Here is a 22,479-nt window from a genome sequence, read left to right on the forward strand (position 1 = left end):
AGGGAAATGAAGGATTGTAGGAGCCAAAGGGGTCAAGGACACCATAAGAGAACCTACAGAATCAACTAACCTGGGATCATAGGGCCTTAAAGAGACTAAACCAACAACCAAGGAGGCTGCATGCGTCTGGCCTAGGCCTTTCCATATGTTACAGTTGTGAGACTGTTAGCAGTGGGAGCAGGGATGGGGGTCTGTCTCGGACTCTGCTGCCTGATTTTCCTCCTACTGGCTGCCTCATCTAGCCTTAATAGGAGAAAAGGTTCCCAGTCTTACTGCAACTTGATATGCCATGGCTGGTTGATATCCATGGGAGGCCTGCCCTTTTCTGAAGAGAAATAGAAAAGGAGTGGATGGAGTAGGGGATGACTGGGAGGAAGGACAGGGAGGAAAAGAAGGTGGTGAAACTGCAGTCAGAATGTTTTGTGTTCGGAATTTTTAAGGTTTAACATTTTCTTTAACTGATAACTCTATTTTTTTTCTATCATGTCTTCAAGCCTGAGAATCTCTCTTCCATCTTTTCTATTCTGTTGGTGATGCTTACTTCTGTAGTTCCTGTTCACTTACCTAGATTTTCCATTTCCAGAATTCTCTCAGTGTGTGATTTTTTTCAATTGTGTCTATTTTTATTTTTAGATCTTGAGCAGTTTCCTTCACCTGTTTGTATGTTTTTTCCTTGTCTTTCTTGGTATTATTTAAGGGGTTTATTGATTTACTCCAATTCTGTGTTTGTCTTTTTCTCGATTTAAGTATTTTTTTTTTAATTTCCTCTTTACGGACCTCTATAATCTTCATAAAGTTGGTTTCAAGTCATTTTCTGATGCTTCAGCAGCATTGGAATGTTCAGGTCTTGTTGTCTTAGAGTAGCTGGGTTCTGGTGGTACCATGTTCCCTGGCTGTTGTTGACTGTGTTCTTATGCCAGTGTTTAGGCCTCCGAGTTAGAGATGATTACAAGTCTAGGTGCTGATTTCTGAGTTTGTCTTTGTTGGATGGGTGTTTTGTTCCTTAGTTTTCTGTTTCTTCTTTGGTCTTCTGGTCTTTGTAGCCTGGATTTCTGAGTCTGCCATGACCTCTGATCTAATAGGGAGTCTCTGTCCTGGTTGGGGGTTGGACTTCTGGACTAGCTTGGTCTTTGATACAGCAGGGTGTCTCTCTTTTGACTGATATGGCCTGCACCTGAGCAGTATAACTCCTCTGGAGTTGGAGGCAGGGGCCCCAACATCAGAGCAGGAAGTGAGGTAGGAGGGTGAGCGAGCAATGGAGGGGATCTTTGGGAACCCAATGTAAGGAGAGGTGCAGATCATCTGGGGAGTGACCCTCCTGCCAGCTGAACCCACCTCACTCCCTAGATTGGATTCTCTCCTCTCATTAGAATAGTTTATATTTTTTTCTTTTCCTGTTCCTTCTGTTTGCTGTGTCATACAGAGCACACAGAAGCAGCTTCTTGCAGGTGATTGTACTTAGAAGTCTCTTACTTTTTTTTTTTTTTTTTTTAACTTTTTTTGTGAGAGTTATCACTCGGCTTATATAGCAGTGACTTGAGAATCCTCTGGAATGCTTTGGTGGTCTTTTGATCAGTATAACTTGAGATTAATCCATGCTGTGTATGTCAGTAGTTCATTTCCTCCTTTTGCAGAGAACAACAAATCCATTGTGTGAATATATAATAATTTGGTTATTTATTCACTTGTTGATGAGTATTTATTTCCAGTTTCTAGCTATTATGAATAAAACAAAATTATTTAGATAAGTGTTTGTCTAGTTAATCCCTTTTATTTCTTTTGTATAAAGACTTGGGTGGAATTGATCTTACATAAATGAGTATATGCTTATAAGAAACTGCCAAACTGCCTCTGAAATAATTTGCCATGTCTTTCCATTAGCAATGTAGATGCACTCCAGTTGTCTCTCTCCCACACACACATACTCTTCTTAAATTTAATTGTTTTTGACAATATTCAAGTCACATGGCCATATTGTAAATTCGTATTACTGATATGTAGATATTCTTTATATGTTTTAGGTATAATTCCTTCATAATTTCCCCCAGTTTGTGACTTATGTTCACATTTTTTATAATGCTGCATATCGATGACCAGAAGTTTTTATTTTGACATAAAGTTTTCCATTTTTTCCATTATGGTTCATGCTTATTTCTTGTGAAAAGCCAGCATCTTTCAAAGTTTGCAAAGCCTTTCTCTTAGTTTTTTCTCCTTATGTTTTATCATGTATACTATACCTCTTACTGCTTGGTCTATTTGAAAAAAATTATTGTGAATGGTGAGATCTGACTTGAGAGTTTAGATTGTTGGGTACTTTTTATGAATATTTAACCATTGAAGCACTATTTATCATAAAATTCTAGTAAGTATGCAAAGCATAAAATATGCACATTAGTAGGGATAGCGTGTGGTTAAGTTTTTATTACATTTATTATTGTGGGGAGGGTACATATGCCATAGAGTCTAGGTTGAAGTCAGAGGATAATTTGTGGGAGTCAGTTTTCTCCTTCCATCACATGATCCTGGGGATAAAATCAAGTCCGCAGGGCTTGGAGGCAAGGTGCCTTTCCCTGCAGATGCCCCTGCCTGGCCTTGATATGACTTTTAAAGGCAGGTATACTGTCTCAGCCTTCAGAGTGCTGGAACCACAGGCATGCCCCCACCCCAGAGTCTTCTTTCTCCCCCTGTTCTTTTCCTCCCCAAGGTTGGGGCCTAGAGTCTTGTGCTTGCTTCATCAAGCCATGTCCAATGTGTAAATGCATTGTGTACTGTTTAGCTTTAGCACTGTTGGTTGAAAATTGCTCTTTGGAGCTGGAGAGATGGCTCATTGGCAACCACTATGCTGATATCTGATGCCTTCTTCTGGCATGCAGGTGTACATGCAGATAGAGCGCTCATAATCATTAAAAATATATAAAGATTTTTAAAAAGAAAAGAAAACTGTCCTTTGATCGCTGAACTAACCCCTTAGCTGTGTTGGAAATATCTTGGCACCAGCATGGGTGTACTTCTAGATTAAATTCTTGTGTACCCTTATATGAATACTCTGCTGTAAAGGCTTTCAGCCTAATTTTTATGTTGACTAATACTTTCTCTAAGGTTTATTGATTTAAGTAGCTGGACAAAGTTTCTCATATCATTTGTGTTTGGTGAGATTGCTAATCCCTGTCTTTTCCTGTCTTTTTGTTTTGGATGTTTTCCCCTTAGTGAGGCATTTTTGTTCCTTTTGTGTTTAATTTTCTATTTTCTTTCTTTCTTTCTTTCCTTCCTTCTTTCTTTCTTTCTTTCTTTCTTTCTTTCTTTCCTCCTTCCTCCTTTTAAACCAGTCTAATTCTTAGAAGACGCTGTTGTTATTAGATTTGTGAGACTAGGTCATGTAGCTTTCCATGTACATGTTTCCTGGGCTTAGCATGAAGGGTAGGTTGCAGTATGTTTTCTAGGCTTAGCATGAAGGGTAGGTTGCAGTGTGTATCCAGGGCTTAGCATGAAGGGTAGGTTGCAGTGCAGCTAGCATGGCATCTGATTAGTAGCACTTTATCTGCTGTTTTAGGCACACCCTTTCACTGCTTAGGACTTAGGATTCCCCCTTTTAGGTAGATACTGTCATTACTATGTTATAAAAAGGAAACTGAGGCACAGAGTGGATGCTGAATAATTCACAGATGACTCATGAAGACCCCAGTAATTACAGGGGGCTGGGTTGTATCTCAACAGTGCATTGGTTACTGTCTTTTTCTTTAAACCTTTCGTAACTTGGGTTGTATAAAGAGCTGACATACCTGAAGATAAGATACTCTCTCTAAAGCTTGAAACAGTTAATCTAAGAGTAAGTGATTAAAACCACAGAGAGCCCGCAGCAGAGTTCGAGCTACAGGCTGAGATTTACTTGAGCACAATATTACAAAACTTGCTTTTGCTCAAAACTTCAGATGAAAGCTATGTTGATTTATAAAGAAGGGAGGGGGGCTCTCACTTTATACCACTTTAGAGCCTTATCTTTGTCATTGGTTTGGCTACATCAAATGTCTGTGCACCCTCACGTTCAGGAGAAAAGGCCAAGGATGTGCATGGAAGGAAATGTTATGTATAGTGGCTCCTGCTGAGGGGCCAGCATTCTGAGAAAACACGCCTGCATGCACAGGATACACTATACGCTTTACAGATGGATGTGTATATGACGTACGGCACCCACTGTACAACTAACAAAATACATGTTTATTATAAATTCGCTATAGCAAATTGTTATAGAAAATAGAAATATGGCTATTAATGTTTATTATTAAAGCCTATAATTATTACATCAATATTATCTAGTCCACTACCATAATCAATAAAAAACACAGACACCTGATAGATTTTAGATAAGCCTTATTTCACGTGGGACTGGGCAGACATATGCCCCCTAAGCTACCTCGTTACCACCCAGCCCCACATCCCATGCCATTTGCTTTAATTATTCCTATCTGGCCTACTTCCCATCCATAATCCCAAATACTTGCATATTCTTTCCATCTGGGCTGCTTCTCTCCACACCATGCCTCAGAGTCAATTCCTCTCAGCCACACTGTTCACTTCTTGCTAACCCATCGGTCCCTCTTCCTTCTCCTCCTCTTTCTCATCAGTACCTCTCTCCCTCCTTCACATGGTCCTTCTGTCATCCAAGCCTGTTAACCTTAGATCTGCCCCTCACTTCTGCCTCGCCAAGGTGTGCAGGACTTTTATTAAGCCCATCAGGAATACGTCTGGAGCAACGTTACACAGTATCACTCGGGGTATGTGAGACTTCCAGAAGCAAAATAATTAGCAATCAAATACAAATCACCAGACCATGCTGTTACAGAAAATCAATTCTCATAGAATATTTTCATGGATTGTTGCTGAACTTGTGCCATTGTGGTCACCCTGTGGTTACCATTGAACCGTGGTTTACTGAAAAGGAATTGATACTTTAATATTCTATGATTCAGAAAAGTCTTGAACTGGACTTGTAGCTCATGTGCAAGGTTCTGAGTTCTATCCCAGCTACACACACGCGCTCTCTCTCTCTCTCTCTCTCTCTCTCTCTCTCTCTCTCTCTCTCTCTCTCTCTCTCTCTCTCTCTCCTACACACACACACACACACATATACACACACTCTCTCTCACACACACACACACATACACACTCTCTCTCACACACACACACACTCTCTCTCACACACACACATACACACAGTTGACAAATATAGTTATAATATGAATGTTAGTTTGTAGTCCATTATTATTGATGAAATAAGATGTATTTGGGAACCTTAGTCACTTGCTAACAAAGGTCCCTAGATCTGGGCGTGGGTGGTAGCTGAGTTGGTCAACCCACCAGCTCTCCCACACCTGCACCACTGGTGTGAACTCTCCAGCACTGCTGTTCCCTCAACCCCGGTCTGTAGTATCCCTGCCGTTCTCAAAGGACAGCAGGTAGTGACCTCAGACATGTATGAGTTTTAACATATTACTTTTGGTTTAAATGTAGTTTATTTAATTATAGAACTTTTTAATAGTAGCTGTTTAATAGCTGATTCACAAAGTTGTCGAACCTTTACTGTCAGTTCCTCCTAGCCTAGTGGTTCTCAACCTTCCTAATGCTGTGACCCTAATAGTTCCCCATGATCTGTTGCTACTTCATAACTGTAAATATCTGTTTTCCAATGGTCATAGGTGACTTCTGTGAAAAGGTTCTTTGAATCTCCACCAAAAGGGTCAAGACTCACAGGTTGAGAACAGCTGTACTAGCCTGCCTAATCTTGCTTCCGCTAAGCCTTTGCACGCTCTGATCCCAGGCCACCAAACTGCCACAGTTGTAATTGCTCCTTGATATGGTATGACAGTGTTCCTAGACAGTAGCTCCATGCCGATGTGAGCACGGCATGCAGGGGTGGCAACACTCAACGTGTATTATACTTATTTTGAAGCCATATGTATTCTCATTAGACGTAGCATTTATGATACATGTGGGGTAGTTCAGTTTGTGGGTGTCTGCTCTACTATGGGTTGTAGAGTACATGAGTTTATACAGTTCAGGAAAACTGAGTGGATTCTTATAGTCTGTCTGAGTGATTATCACTCCCATTTGCTCATCCAGGCCTACCAGGTTTAACACCTCTCTCCATGGTACTAACAGAGATCACTTTCTAGGTGACAGCATTGCACCCTAATGCCAGACACATTCCCAGGAACTGAAATTAGAATACCTTTCACTGCCTGAGGCTTGACTAATTTAGGGTCATGGTGTTCAAATCAAGCCTGCTTTTGTGTTTTCCATCTTGTGGATGCTCCTCCACTGGGCCTTGGTGACTCAGTTTCCCCTCTTTCCTTGTTCCCACCCATGGACCTTGGTCTGTCTGTCTGCTCATTGGAAAGCCTTGCTAAGGGTTGTGTTCAGGGGCGGAATGGAGAAGGCTGTCATGTTTTCCTGGTGAGATCATTTTGGAAACAAACCAACATTGCAGCATTTACTGAGAGAAACAGCAAGCATCCTGGATAACAGGGAAATGGGGTTTCAAAAGCACATTAGAATCAGGAACATTTTTTAATTGCTTAATTTAGAACAAATACTCAAACTATTTATTTTTAAATAGTTACGTTTTTTCAAGAAATGCATTTTTATATCAGAGGGTCAAGAATGATTAGTACTAATTAAGGGACTTTGTCCAACCTCATAAGCAAAGCTTTTCTTTCCACGACCCTGTTAATTCTCATTTTGCCCCCCTCAACCTATTTGGAAAATGTTATAAGACTGACATCATGAGGAGAGGCTCTGCCCTCCTGGCCTGTGACAGAAACAAATCAATTCCTCCTCCTGGCGAGGTTGGTGGAAGTCCTGCTCTGCAGTGCTTTCTATTGCTATGGTAACAGAAGAGGGAATTTCCCAGGGGAACTCAATTCACACACACACACACACACACACACACACATGCATGCACGGAGACAATCAGTCTCGCAAAACTTGATCCATTTCTTATTGCTATGTGTATAATACAGTAACTGCAATGAGCCAAGCAGGGAAGGGAAAATAGAGCAAGATCCAAGTGTTCTGTGGCTGTCGGATGAGACTTCCCTTGGATTAACACCTCTGATGGCAGAAGTCAATTTAAAATATTTTAATATTACAATACGGCCATAGCTACATTTTGCAAGATTGGTGAAGAGGTCCAAGTTTTCTTGGGATGGCAAAGAGATTTATGAACTCTGAGCTATCAGCCACTATGATGTATAAAGGGATAGGTTTGACTTTATATGAGGAAAATCCACTCATAGAAATATACCCATTGCTTAAAATGCTTCTGGAATGACATTTGAAATAATTTTGGGATTAGAATGAAAGATAGTGTTGAAACTGGTTCTTTTAAAATTATTATTATCAGCCGGGCGTGGTGGTGCAAGCCTTTAATCCCAGCACTGGGGAGGCAGAGGCAGGTGGATCGCTGTGAGTTCGAGGCCAGCTTGGTCTACAAAGTGAGTCCAAGATGGCCAAGGCTACACAGAGAAACCCTGTCTCGAAAAACAAAACAAAACAAAAAAAATTATTTATTATCTATTTTTAAATATTTTAATTAAAAATATTTTAATTAAAATCTATTACACCACTTTCCCTGTCTCCTTTCCTACATTCAATCCCTCCCTCTAGTCCCTCTCACTTTCTGCACCCAAATTCCTCTCAATTGGTGGATATTTTTCTTTGATTATTATTGTTTTATATTCACATAGACACACACTCACCCATGTGTGCACACTCATGTGCATGAACACACACATATATAGCTATATGTGTATATATATGTAATGTATAGAATCCATTTTTGTGATTTATGTTTATGACTTTAGGGCTGACTTTTTTTATTAGATAAGCAATTAGGGAGCTCATCCTTGGGAAAGGCTATTCTCCCTCATTAGAGCTGCCTGTTGTTCATTGTTAAGAGGTTGGGCCCCATGAAAACTTCCCCTTCTTCCTTAGTATGTCTATTGATATTGCTATTTTTCAAGTCTTCTTCAGGCAGACATTTCTAGGAGACGCACTCTCCCGGTAGAGTTCCCGATCTTCTGTTTCTTACAACCTTTCTGCCCCCTCTTCTGGGTTGTTTCTTGAGCCGTAGGTACAAGAGCTGTGTTGTAGATGACTCCGTTGGGGCTTGGTTCCCCAGTCATTGAAAATGGTTTGTTTGGAGTTCTTAAATTTATAAATTCAGGGGCATGGGGAGAGGGGGCACTAGACACTTGTGGTAGTCTAACCATCATCAAGCAATTGCGCTGCCTTAAACAGCATGCTGATGTCATAGATTTTGTTCTTGACAATCCAGTTGCTGAAATTCATGAGGTTTTTTTTTTAGGCTTCATGAAGCTTTCAAAATAATATTGAATTAATACTGACAATTTAAGATAAATATAAATACGACTTTTCTGTGTTCTAGGGGATTCATGGATGTTGTCAATTTGTTACCCAAGTGAGAGGTGTAGACTTTCAGGGAGGAAATACCAAATGATGAAGTAAATGTAGGTTGTCCTCTATCGTTCTGTTGTCTCTACTTGTTCGTTTGGTGCCGAGGGATAGCATCTAGCACCTCATGGCACACTAGGCAAGTGCTCTGCTACAGAGATGCCTCATCCTTCTATTCTGCCTGTTTGTTTTTAGTGCTGGGGATTGAACCCTGAGACTTGTACATGCTGGGCAATCACTCATCACTCCGCCATGGAGCTGTCTCCCCAGCCCTGGTGTAGTCAATGAGGAGCATGTTGCATGTAAGGTGAAGAAGGAGGCTAGAGACATGGGGCTTAGAAAAGGAGAAATAGCTAACTCTTTTGTTGTACTCAGCTGTACGGAAGGAGCCTAAAGAAATGGGCAGGTAAGAATTAGTTTCAAGAAAAACATAAAAATAGATTTTAAATCAGTGTAGTAAATGTATGTGTAACAGAATCATCTGGGACAGTGAACCTCAGAGTAAAAGTTCCTTACACTCAGATGGGGGTATTTGGTAGTGATACTGAGTAACTTAGACCAATAAGTTATCATGAAAGTCTCTGTGCTGTTTTTGTTTTGTTTTGTTTGTCACTATAACAAAACGGCTGGGGAAACAAAAGGAGAAAGGTATGGTTTGACTTCTGGTTTGGAATATTTCAGTCTATGCTCACTCGACCCCATCAATCTGGGACTGTGATGAGGGAGAATGTCAGGGCAAAAGGGGATTGTGGACTAAATCTGCTCATTTCATGGTGACCAGGAAGCAGAGAAGAGACCAGCGAGACGAAGACAAGCCTCACGTGACCTCCTTCTCCAACACATCCCCACTCCCCAACAATGCTGTCTAATTTTGAACCCATTGATGGCTGAATCCACTGGCTAAGTCAAAGCCCTCACAAGTCACCTTCCAGAAGCCTGCTCTATTGGGACCCAATCCTTCAATCCACAAGCCTCTGGGAGTATTTCATATCTAAACCATAATGGCCTCTTTAAAGATCTGTTAACACTCATTTCTTTCAATAACTTTCCTCATTCAAATAACTATCTGAGAAAACTCAAGTGTCCTGCCCCATCCCAGTTACTTTGGAATTCCTGGAGTCTGCCAACTGTCTCAATCAATCATTTAAAATAGAAGCTGTAACCATAGCAAGCAAGTTGTGCCTCTAGCCACTCAGGGGCAGTATGCTTGTCCTTCCTTGTTCTTTTCTAGTCCTGAATGGAACAGGTTCCCTTAGGAGGGAGGAGAGTCACTATGGCAGCGGCAGTGTTGGCAGCACCCACCAGCCTCTTCAGCAGCGTTTCTATAATGCTGACTTTGCTAAGTGATAACCCAGAAACTGCTGAGAAGAGTGAAGGAAAGCTCTTCCCCTCATTAAGCATACAGTCCAGCCAAAGTATTTTCTTCCTAACTGTTAGGTCTCCAAGCATGGTGCTAACTCGAGGAGTTTCCCACTAAGATCTAGGAAGAGTTAAAACCATTTCTCCCCTCATCGCAAACCTCTCAGATCTCCCCTTCCACTCCATCACCATGAAAGCATTCATGCTGTATCCTGCTGTGACCTAACTTCCTGGACATTCAAGTCTTTTCTCAGCTTCCCCTACCTGTTGGATGCATTATCATTTTCTGCCCTGGTTAGTTAGACTTTAAAAATTGTCTTCTCACAATAAATCCCCATTTACACCGCACCTTTTATATGAAGTCGGGTAGTCCCGGTGTCTCGAGAGGCTGGGTGTGTTCATTCTGTATCTTTCTATGCTACTGTGTTTAGTGGCTGCCACTCCTGTTTAGGGGCTCCTGAAAGAAAGCACTGTTTTGTTTTATTTTATTTTGTTTTTACTTTTTGTGTGTCTGTTCCTCTGTACTCGGCATATCAAACCCCTAGCGCTTCAGTGAATGACTTACTTAATGTATGCCATTGTGTCATAGATGAGACTTTCCAGACTGCTTCGATTAACCTCATTGATGGGACAGTGTGACATTGCATACTCCTTCGGCAGGTCCTACCACTAAGTTGACTTACAGTTACTCACTGACTTTCAAAATATTGTTAAGCATCCAACCTAGCTTTTGACTTTAATCTTTTAAAAATGCTGTTAAGAGAACATCCATCTTCCCATTAATTAAGTAGGCTCACAGATGTACAGGAGAGATTCTGCCCTTATTAGGATTCCAAAGCAGAGAAAGGCCCCAAGCCAGAGTACTGTTTGTGTCTGTTGCCATAGGTTATGCATGTGAAGCAAATTTTTCACATTTACCTAAGTCACTGTGACACCAAGGGACCTGCAGATTACTAGGACTGGGGCTTGTGGAGTAGTTTGCCTCTGCAGGTCCAGCCAAACACAACTTCATCAAACACCAAATCACATTTCAAGGCATCTGCATCAGTCAAGAAAGGAAGTCAAGAAAGTCAAGATGGGAAAACTACTGTGTCCAACGGTGCGTAAAGAAGACGCACCTTTCCCAAGACAGGTCTTTGGGATCTTAAAAAAAAAAAAAAGCAAAACTAAAGCATGGCACTTTACAAAGCTGGAAAACATGACCATGGTTCATATTGATTTTCAAGGTAACTAAGTAGGTAAAATTTGATAAAATTTCCACCAAGTTATACTAGGCTTATCTTTGCCAAAGCTGAATATTTAATTTATAATAATCAGGCAGGTGGTTACTTTGGGAACAGGTAGAATCTTTCTTCTAAGATCATCTGGTTTGATGATTTAAAAATCAGAAACAAATGGGGTAATGGATCAATATGTATTAATTTTTGTTCAATTAGAGAATATCAAAGGCCTTTTTCTTTTTCAGCCTTGCCTTACACCCAGATAAAACTCTGATTGCAACTGGCCAAGTTGGGAAGGAGCCATATATATGCATATGGGATTCCTATAATGTCCACACTGTGTCAATCCTTAAAGATGTCCATACACATGGAGTTGCATGCCTGGCTTTTGACTCAGATGGACAGGTGCGTATCTTTCTCAATTTATGTTTCCTTTAATGAGTCCTTAGATTTACCTAAAATTATAATATGAATAGCTACCAACATTCGCTGTTTTCCCCTTGGCAGCCTCCTAGAACTCCTCCTCACTGGCTGGCCCCTTTCCAAGCTAGTGGCACTGGTACACCCTTCTCAGTAAGCTCGTTTCAGTTTCCCTATTCCCACTCTACTATCTGGCCAAGTAGCTCCATGGAGGAACTCATAACGTTAGGTCCACTAGGGTTCAGCAGCCCTGTCTTGTCACCCATTATTAACATCGCCTCTGCGGTAAGGGCTGGGCCCAGCCATTTGCACAGACCTCAAGCCCTGCACAAACACTGCACCTTTTGCTCTCAGGTGCTTACATCATCTCTAACGACCCATTCAAAAGACTCTTCCTGAGTCTATCTTGACGTTACTTCTTATTCTTCATCCTGTCTATCCCTCAGCCCCCTTCTAATTCCTGTGTGTTCATACTTTATAATAATTCCAGCTGTGTCCCACGCCTCCCCCATTTTCAGGCACAGTCCTTTAAATTCCAAGTCTGAGTCATGTATACTGTAATTTAAACATTGTCTTTTTTTTTTAAGTATTTATTTGTTTATTATTATGTATACAGTGTTCTGCCTGCATGAACACCTGCAGGCCAGAAGAGGGCATCAGATCACATCACAGATGGTTGTGAGCCACCATGTGGTTGCTGGGAGTTGAACTCAGGACCTCTGGAAGAGCAGACAGTTCTCTTAACCCCTGAGCCATCTATCTAGGCCCTGAAACATTGTCTTAATTAGTATTGCCATAATTCTTATTTACTTATATTGTATATAAATACAGTGCATATTACTGTGTTGTCTGCATGTATATATGTGTACCACATTCATGCCTGGAGCTCAGAAGAGGACATCACATCCCCTGGAACTGGGATACAACCCTAAGTCCTCGAGCACGAACAAGTACTCTGAGCCACTGAGCCATCTCTCCAGCTTCATCTTCACAGTTTCTCAGTAATTCATTTCCACAGCTAAAAATGTCAAAATGTCTTTAGCAACAAACCTTACAGTAGTACTGAACAAAGTGTAACATTAGGTGAGCACCCTCAGCTGGCCAGCTTTCTCTTCACCCTCTCCACATAGTCAGGCTAGACAGAGTGGACTCTGTGCCCTGCGTCCTGCTCCAGTCCTTATCTGAAGCTCACTGTTGACTTGCTTTGCCCTTTGAAGAGACTCATTCCTTGAAAACACCACAGAGGTATGAAACATTCCCAGTACCCACAAGTCATATCTCTTTCCTTGGACATACAACAACACTGGAAAGAAAAGAGGTTAATATAACTTTAAAATGGGAATTAGAACACAAAGGGCTTGTTCCTGGCTCCAACTGCATTCTCGTTTTGCTAAAATAGTTAAAAACAGTTGTTGGCTGTTTCTTAACAATTAAACTTTATTATACAACCCAACTAGCTTACACAAGAAGAAAAAAAGGTTAAAGGGACAAAAGATTGAACCTTCTGGTATCTGTTCCACGGGACGGGTCCTTAGGTGTCTCTCTGGCCCGTGTGCTGGTCCAGCCTGCTTGCTGCTCCACAAGCACTCAAGCCCAGTCTGAACCTGTTGTTCTCTCCTCCCCACCTGCCTGAGTCACGTGGGAGGGGCGGTCTCCTTCTCCCATTGAGGGTCAATTAGAAAAACAATAGTAAAAAAAAAAAAGAAAAGAAAGAAAAACAATAGTCCAGGTGGTGTTCCCAGGTCTGCTTCCTGAATTCTAGGCCCAGGATGGCTCCACTCAGTCTGTCACAAGGTATTCATGGGGTGCCCCAAGGGTAAAGCCCACCAAGACTGCTTCCACCTGTGACAAAGCTTAATCTTTCCCACAAACAGCTTTTCTCTCTTGCCTTCATCGTGTCTCTATGTTGTGTCCCCTCTGCTGTCTCTTTAACCCTCTGTGTATTAATTAATTTATTCAGTCAGTGTTTAGCTAATTTCAGTGTAGATTCTGTAAGTCAGTGTCATAGAAAAAACGAGATTACTCAACCAAAGTAAGAGTAGGAAAAAACCACTGGATGAAGATGAGTTGACCTGATTTGAAGTGCTTTTTGAAACTTATTTTATTTTTTAACATATACATTTATATTACTGCACATATATACAATAAACTATTTATAGCAAGAAGAACCATGACACAATCAGGAATTATATAAATGTTACATTCTTAGTGTTTTGGCTATTTGTATTTGGCAACCTTGAAGAAACATCTTTCCTATCTTGGTGCATCTAAAATTCTGAATGTAAATCAATCTCTGTCACATCTTGTTATTATCAACTTAAAACATCTATCTAGACCTAAAAATATCTTAACCCCTAAAGAACTAAGCTTCATTGTAAAACTAAGCTACCTGGTCTTCAACTCCATCAGAGACTTGAGAAGGAATAAACTTGATTACCTGAGTATGCCGGGAGTGCAAGTTAGTAGCTTTGCAAGTGATAAGATGACAGAGACAGTTTGCTACCTGAATAGTCACCCAAAACTCTCTATTATGCTGGAGCATCTTCTTCAGCCTTCTGGCCCAATATATCTGACAGACATATTTGTGAGGCAGGAACTATTGAGGACTTGCTTACCCTGTCTTGGCAGAGTTTGGCTGTCAACTCTGCGTGGGATTTGAAGCATTTTAAAGTAGTTAACTTCAATTATCTTCTACTGTTGTGAGAGAACACTGGCCATTACTCAGTTTTCTTCCTTGAATTAGAATTGATATGAATGGCTAAACTAAATGAGTTATTATGCATATGGCTGTATCACAGATGTAGGCAGATGTGTCCACTCATATGCATAGCCTGTGATTTTTTCTCTATTTTAGCAAATATTGATACCAAATTTTGTTTTGGAGCATCACAAAAATGCTTTGTGATAGAGGAAAACTGAGCTTTAGCTCTGACTTCTTTGTTCATTTTACTTATCTTGTTTTTTATTTGAGTCATCCATTTCCTTCTGGAGTGCTAGCTATTTCTCTTGAAGTTCTATTTCGACAGCTGGGCGGACTGTGTGGTTTTTAACTGTCAATTCAGAAGGGTAAGCTGTTTGCCGTGATTGATTTTACAGCTTCCTGATGCTTATTTCTTCAGGTCTGCTGTATTCTCTGGGCAGAGTTCACTGAAATCCAATAATACCAAGAAAATGACAAATTCCTCATTACCTCATAATTGACAAAGGCAATAGAAATACTTTTCCAGGTAGCTGTGGGGCCTGTCACTGTAAATGAACAAAACAGATTTCTTTTGGCTTTTTTTAACTCAAGAAAAATGAGTGTCATTGCTAATGTTTGTTAACTGATTTTTTTCCATTAAAAATAAACTGAATTAAACACACTCATTCTAATTTTCTTATACTGATAAACACATAAATCATGTTTTACAATTTCTTTTTTAAATTAACTTATTTTTATTTTATGTACATTAGTGTTTTGCCTGCATGTATATCTATTGTTAGCATGTCAAATCCCCTGGAACTGGAGTTACAGACAATTATCAACTGTTAGAAATTGGAGCCAGTGCTTTCAGGCACTGAGCCATCTCTCCAGCCCCATCTTATAATTTCTATTGCTACAACTCTCTCAATTAAAATTTATAGCAACTATGTTTATTAAGGAAGCATTCTAAGACCTCAAAATATGCTTTTTATATAAAATATTTCTAATAGGACCCTTTTTTTGAGATAGGGTTTCTCTGGATGTCCTGGAACTCTTTTTGTAGACCAAGCTGCTGGCCTTGAACTCACAGAGATCCTCCTGCCTCTGCCTCCCGAGTGCTTGGATTAAAGTTGTGCACTACCATGCCTGGCTTAATGGAACTATTTTTAGTGAAGGAAACTAGAACAAGCCCTTTATAGCAATATATGTGCATTAAGCCATATGAGACTCTGACTTCCATACACACCATATGAGTATATAGTTACATATGCACTTTCTTGCTGAAATAGTTGATGCTGTTGGCTTGGCAGGATCTAGTATTACTTAGGAGACAAGGGCTTCAAGGGATATTCTAAAGTAGGGTGAAACGGGAAGACCTGCTTTCAATGTGGGTGGCACCATTCATAGACTGGGATCCTGAACTGAATAAAAGGAGAGCGTGAGCTGAGTTCCTCCCTGCCCGAAGGACTGTATCCCCTGGAATGCTGAGCCAAAATAAACCCTTCCTTAAGTTGCTTTTGTCATGTAGCTTGTCAAGGCAGAGAGACAAGTAACAAATGCAGAAAACTGGTTCTAAGAAGCAAAGCCATTGCTGGGATGAGCCCGATCATCTTTAGAACTGATTTGTGGGAGGAATATAGAAGAGTCTGGAACTTCCTACCAGAAAAACCATTGAGTATTACCTGCAGAACTTAGTATGTCCTTATGGATGGAGCTTGGGGGACAAGTCTGCTAAGAGAAGCATGGACAGTGGAGGTTTGGCTCATGAGCCTTCAGATGGAAACGGAAATTCTATTGGGAACTGGATTATAGGCCATTTGTATGACACTCTAGCAATGACCTTGAGTGAAATTGAATACTAAAGTAATGAGTAATTTGTTTAGTGGAGAAAATTTCAAGGCAGGATAGCATCCAGGCTGTGATATGATGATGATGATGATGATGATGATGATTGTTGTTGTTGTTATTGTTGTTGTTGTTATTATTATTATTATTATTATCATTATTATTATTATTGCTACCCTTATGCCTAGGAGAATTTTCCCAGAGTGAGAGTATAGAGAGACTGCTACAACTTTGGTCTGAGAAAGCCAGGACCCATCTCAAGTCAGCACAGAATTTAACTGTGTTGTGTGCATGGTAATATTTTGCAAGCATGGGAAAATGCAAGTTTGATCTAGTCATGAAGTCTTCTTTGAGAGAAACACTGAGGCCAGACAAACTGAAGCATCAGCTACAATGGGGACCCCAGGATATTGGAGATGACACAGCTATGGGACATCTATTGAGGACAACTTCAGGCACACAGTGGAGCCATCCCAAGAGAGACTGTGTGCTGTGGGCAACAGAGCTGGTGGTAGAGCTACCCAAGCCTTTTAGAACTCAGATAGTTCCAACACAAGCCCCAGATGTCAGACATGGAGCTTTAGGATATGGTCTTTTCCCTACTGGGCTTCAGTCTTCTTTGATTCAATTTTTTATTGCTGTACTATTTATTCCCTTTGGAATGGGAGTGTTTACACTGTGCATTTGCATGTTAAAAGCATGCAACTTAAAAAAATCGTACAGTGCTTCACAGTGAAGAGATTCAGCCTTTATACCTACTAACAGCATTTGAATTGTAAAAGACTATGGTGGGAAGTTTTGATGTTGAACTAAATACATTTGTATAGATTCCAGGATTCTGTGGGGCCAAGGAGAAGAAGATTTTGGCTGGAAAGCGGTTTGTTTGGGTGTCAGTTGATTGGGGGGTGGGTGGAGTTGTAATGGTTAATATTGTCAACTAGACACAACTTTGAACCACATAAGAGATCAGCCTCTGTGAGTGCCTGTAAGGGATTACCTAGGTTGGTTAACTGAGTGGAACAAGTCTCCCTAACATACTTTTCCATGGGCCAGTGCCCTGGACTGTATAGGAGAGAGAGCTGAGAAGGAGCCTTTTTTGCTTTCTACTTTGGGTGTAATGTGACCAACTGTCTCCTGCTCCACCCACTACCTTCCCTGCCACGATCAACTGTATTCCCTGGAACTGTGAGCCAGGACGAAGCCTCCCTTCCTGAGGTTGCTTTAGTCAGGTATTTCATCACAGCCAACCCGAGTAACTAAGGCACTCTGAAACATTCTCAGTGAGATGTGTAAGCCCATGTATTTCTCTATTACCATACTCAAAATCATTTGGTTTTTTATTATTTCACAGTTTGACAAGGTAAAAAGTATTTTTTTACTCATTTCACAAATGAGAAAACTAAGATTTAGGGAGGCAAATTTTTCCAAGGTATTTTATTGTTATACCCAATTATTTATGCATTTCTAAGCTGTCATCAGAGAAGCTTCTATTTGCTTAGCACAGAGATCCACAGCTGGCCAAGACACAGAAAATAGGAGACTGATGACTGCTCATCCCTAAATGGACATACTTAATACACCCCAGGCCTGAGTGTCATTGCAGAAGAGGGGCAAAAAGGCTGTAAGGGTCAGTCACAATGGAGAACTACAAGAAAATCTGGACACAGCAGGGCAGTTGCACGTATGAACTCACAGTAGTTGTGACAGCACAAGACCTGTGCAAGCTCAAGCCAGAGGAATCCCAGAGTAGAGAGTTGAACATGACATTCTACCTCTTTCTCTGCTGTTGGCAATTGTTAGCTGTTTTTGGAGAGAAAGAATTGGTGTTCCTTAAGACTGTAGCCCCTGGTGAGGCAACCGTACTCCAGTGGATGGCTACACATTAGTCTTGATTGGTAGGGGGAAAAAAATCAAAGGACACAGAGTTGGGTGAATGGAGAAGCAGATATAATCTAAATACATGTACAAAACTCTCAATGAACTAATAAAAATTATTTTACATTTCCAGGGTCCTCCATCTTGCTAAAGAAGCCAAATTTATTTACTCTGAGCCAAGACAGTATAAGATTCTGTCTCCTGAGAGGTGTCCTGCAAGGACCCTTGGTTTGGGTGTTACGTGCATTTGCCTTTGAATCTTTTCATTTTGCCTAAAAACAGAAGTTGAATTTAACTTTGAGGGCAAGAAACTGATGTGACCTCAAAGGATCCAGAGGGGTTCAATAGCAGATAGCATGCTCCTATTAATAAGATTATGCATCCACTAGACACTTTAACTGTTTGCGAAATTATCAGGCTCATTTATTGGATGTTTTCTGTATGCGTTTACCAGACTCTTTAGTTTGTATAGAATGAGGAAAATACTTAGACTATGGAAATCATAGCTCCCTACATCTTGCAGTAAGAACTTGAGGATCCCAGTCTGGTGGTTCACCTCTCTAATCTCAGCACTCAGGAGGCAGAGCAGGAGAATCGTCAGGAATTTTGAGGCCAGCCTGGTCTACAGAGTGAGTTCTAGGCCAGCCTGAGGTAGAGCTACATCCTGTGACAATGTTTCTTTTTTTAAGGCAGAATTTCACAGTGTAGTCTTGCCTGTCCTGCAGCTCACTAAGTACCCAGGCTGCTGTGGAGTTACAAATCTTCTGCTTCTGCCTCCTGGAGCTGAGGTTACAGAGATGAGTAAGTCATCATTCTGATTTCTCACGATAACATTTAAATGGTTATTAATCCCTGCCTTCAAGGTGTGTTCTCAAGACTGCTGCTGGCCTGTCAGCAACTTCACAGACTCTGCACATTTGGATCCTGTGGTGAAAAGAGTGTGATACTGTAGGCCTGATGTGTCTGCTAGAGGCCATCTACGGTGGCACCTTTAGTGTGGAGATCAGCATGGGTTTTGGTTCCATGCCTGGTCCCTAGTAGATAATCAATAACTATTGGTTGAAAGTAAGTGTGAATAATTTCAGCTATTAAATTGTTTTTTCTTTCCTCCCTCCCTCCCTCCCTTCTTTTTTTTTTTTTTTTTTTTTTTCTTTCCTTAAGCGTTTAGCTTCGGTGGGATTGGATGCCAAAAACACAGTCTGCATTTGGGACTGGAGAAAGGGAAAACTTCTGGCCTCGGCTACTGGCCATTCTGACCGGGTAAGACCTGTGTGAAACTGTAGAGTCATTGCCATTTTGTCCTTCAAAGTAAATTTGCCATATGTAAAATTTCCCCTACATGTTCAGCTGGCAAGCGTGACTTACTTATAATTAGTTGGTAACTATTGTTACTGCTTTTCATGAGCAAAACAGATTTTCAACAATGACTCTAATAGAACAGAATTTGAAGTTATAGTAGTTTAGATGTGTTCATCAATGTATGGAAATGGTTGTTAGAAAATGTTCACAAAATATTATTATAAGTGTTTGTATTTTATTTGTGATTCCTTAATGCTGTGTAACCTATGGCCTGCTTGTCATTCGTATGCTACATTTAGTGTGATCAGAAATGGTGGATGCATGTAGCATAGATCACAAGATAAGAGAACACATAGGCACAGCCTATGCCTGGTCAGACACTAATTTCTCTGTGGTCTTACACAATTGAACAACCTGATTGATTTATTGCTTTGTTTTCTAATTTCTTTTCTCCTTTTTGTATTTTTCTATAATTGTCCATATAGAATGGGGCACTAATTAAGCATCAAAGTCATTTTATTGCTTAATATGAGTTCTGAAAATGTTTCTCATGGTGCATGTGTAAGATAAAGGAACATCACAGTAGGTGGAAATTCCCTTCCAGCGTCAGGTCATCAGGAATCCCAGGAGTGACCACTGTAGACCTTGTGTTGGGAGAGGATTGGGGACCTCGGACTGTTGGTTCCTCGCTGTACCTGCACACACGATGCCCATCAGCAGGCTCTGCAGCCTAGTGGCATGAGGGCCCTACTCCCGGGGATTTAAATGTTACTGAAACTGACTGACTATGTGTGTTGGTCAGTTTTCTGTTACCGTGACAAATCCTGAAGAGAACAAAGGAGGAAGGGTTTATTTCAGCTCATGGTTTCAGTGATGTCTGCCCAGGCGTACTCAGCTGTGTCCTTCTGGGCCTGTAGCAAGAAGGGCTTGGCAGGGAAAGGCCTCTCTCCATGTCATAGCAACCAGGAAACAGACAGGACAAGAAACCTGGAGCATGTTACATGGAACACTTTACATACTCCTCATAGGCACCCTCCTCCAGCCAGCCTCTATCTTCTGAAGAACTCTGTTCCAGATTAGCACCCATGATCCCGCCACTCGGGGCATTTGCCCACATTGAATTATAGATAGCCATTAAACTCTCCTGAGTAAAATGTACTGTTTTATAATTCTAATTTTTATTGAAAAGCTATCTATCTTCAAAGTGTTTTATCAGCACTGTGAAGAGTTCCGAAACTTTGATTTAAAAATTACCCCGATTGTCAAAAGTGGTTTTTCACAAATGGACCAGTTTAATACATGATGCCAGTTGTACTCGGTGAGCAGGTTACTTGCTTGTCTCTTGGGCTGAAGATAGGTAAACCACAAGGGTGCAGAGGCTGCCTCTGCCAATGCTCTCACAACCAGGGCCTGCATTTTCAACCTGTACTGCCCACATTAGCAAGGGCCTCAGGGTAGGGTCTTTGTGATTGCATCCATCTCTGAAGAACATTTACTTTCTTGACAGATTTTTGATATTTCCTGGGATCCATATCAGCCAAATCGGATGGTCAGCTGTGGGGTAAAGCATATAAAGGTACAGTAGCTCTTTGTTTGTGCTTATCTTTTGTATCTTCCATGAAAAAAATAGATGTTAATACAGGTGATTTTTATTTGCTTTTTCTTTTTCTTTTTAATTTTATGTGTATTGTTGATTTGCCTGTATGTGTGTCTGTGTCAGATCCCGTGGAACTGGAGTTACATACAGGTGTGAGCTGCCACGTGGGTGTTCAGAATTGAACCCCTGTCCTCTAGAAGAGCAGCCATTGCTCTTATCTGCTGAGCCATCTCTCCAGACCCTGTATTTTATTTTATTTATTAATTTTTTTGAGACAGGGTTTCTCTGTGTAGCCCTGGCTGTCCTGGAACTCACTTTTTAGATCACGCTGGCCTGGAACTCAGAGATTCTCTTGCCTCTGCCTCCTGGGTGCTGGGATTAAAGGTGCACACCACTGTGCCAAGAAATACCAGTCTTTTTTTTTTTAAATTTATTTATTATTTTACAGTGTTCTGCCCGCATGTGCACCTTCCTGCCACAAGAAGGCACTGGATCTCATTACAGATGGCTGTGAGCCACCATGTGGTTGCTGGGAATCAAACTCAGGACCTCAGGAAGAGCAAACGGTGCTCTTAACCTCTGAGCCATCTCTCCAGCCCAAAAACCGGTCTTTTAAAACATGGAATCTTAGATATATTCAGCAACTTCAGATTGGTGCTAAATGGACCTCCTGTCCAGCTGCCTGCTAGGCACTTGACTGTCACTGTTTTGCAATTCTGAAGCATAGCCCCCATCTAAAATAATCTGTATAAATAAGACAATGAAAATAACCAAGAACTCTAGGATAAAACTAATAATGGGGAAGTATATGTATTTACTAAAACATGTTAGGAATTAAAATTGTATAAATAAAAAATTTTAAAGCTGCGAGGTAAACAATTTGTTTGACGGTTTTGGATATGGTAGTGCCTCTAACCACTGGCTCCTAAAACTATTTGAATGACGAGTTCAATATTACTTTATGCTATACACAAAAGTAAGTTCTAAGCCAATTAAAGTGTGAAATAATTAAGAAAACTATAGGTATCTAGAGGAGTATGGTATTTTCCTGGGTGATTTAAGGTAAGTGGCTACTCCCTACTCACGAAGGCATTGCCAGACCAGAGAACGTTTAATGAGTGTAGTTTAATGAGAAGGAGCTTATGAGAGGTCATGTAAGGAAGGAAAGCCAGTGGACTAGGGCAGCTGCGGGCTTGCAAAGTCTCCTCCCTACACAGCCAACCCCCGCCTGGTTCCTGTGTTATAGAGTTATAGTTTGTACAGAGCCCACCAGGGGGCAGAAGCAAACCAGGCCAAGAGAACAGCTACTTAACATACATACACATCCCATCTTTGTCTTTATTACAAAATTTAAAGGTATCAGCAAAACCCGTCAGACGGTTGGAAAGATGCCTTTGGATTGCTGCAGTGTGGTGCTGGGCCTCAGTGTATAAAATACCTAAAAGGTCACTTTCTATGAAACAGTGTAACTTATCTAAGGCTTGGAGGACTTTTTCCCTACAAGAAATGCATAGGCAAATGTGTAGCTGCTCTCAGGCCATGGAAAGGTCCTCTTCTATGTATAAGTGAAGAAAAAAAGCTATAATGGCAATACTGATAGACAGAGATACATAAATATTAAAATATACCTGTATTTCCTTTCCCCCAAGGAAAATCACATACTAGCAAGTGTAAAGGACATCGTAGCTGATAGTATATTCATGAAATATAAA

General features: G+C 40.8%; 1 protein-coding gene across 1 annotated transcript in view; it reads left to right on the plus strand.

Annotated features, from left to right (window-relative positions):
- Nucleotides 1-22,479, plus strand: part of Eml6 (EMAP like 6) — a 252,970-nt gene that overhangs the window by 105,631 nt on the left and 124,860 nt on the right. Inside the window, exons 2-4 of the mRNA XM_051164815.1 lie at nt 11,294-11,453; nt 19,033-19,131; nt 20,678-20,746. Coding sequence (XP_051020772.1) covers nt 11,294-11,453; nt 19,033-19,131; nt 20,678-20,746 — 328 coding nt within the window. The remainder of the gene's footprint in view (nt 1-11,293; nt 11,454-19,032; nt 19,132-20,677; nt 20,747-22,479) is intronic.

The sequence above is a fragment of the Acomys russatus genome, chromosome 22 (assembly GCF_903995435.1).
Source record: "Acomys russatus chromosome 22, mAcoRus1.1, whole genome shotgun sequence".
Taxonomy (NCBI): domain Eukaryota; kingdom Metazoa; phylum Chordata; class Mammalia; order Rodentia; family Muridae; genus Acomys; species Acomys russatus.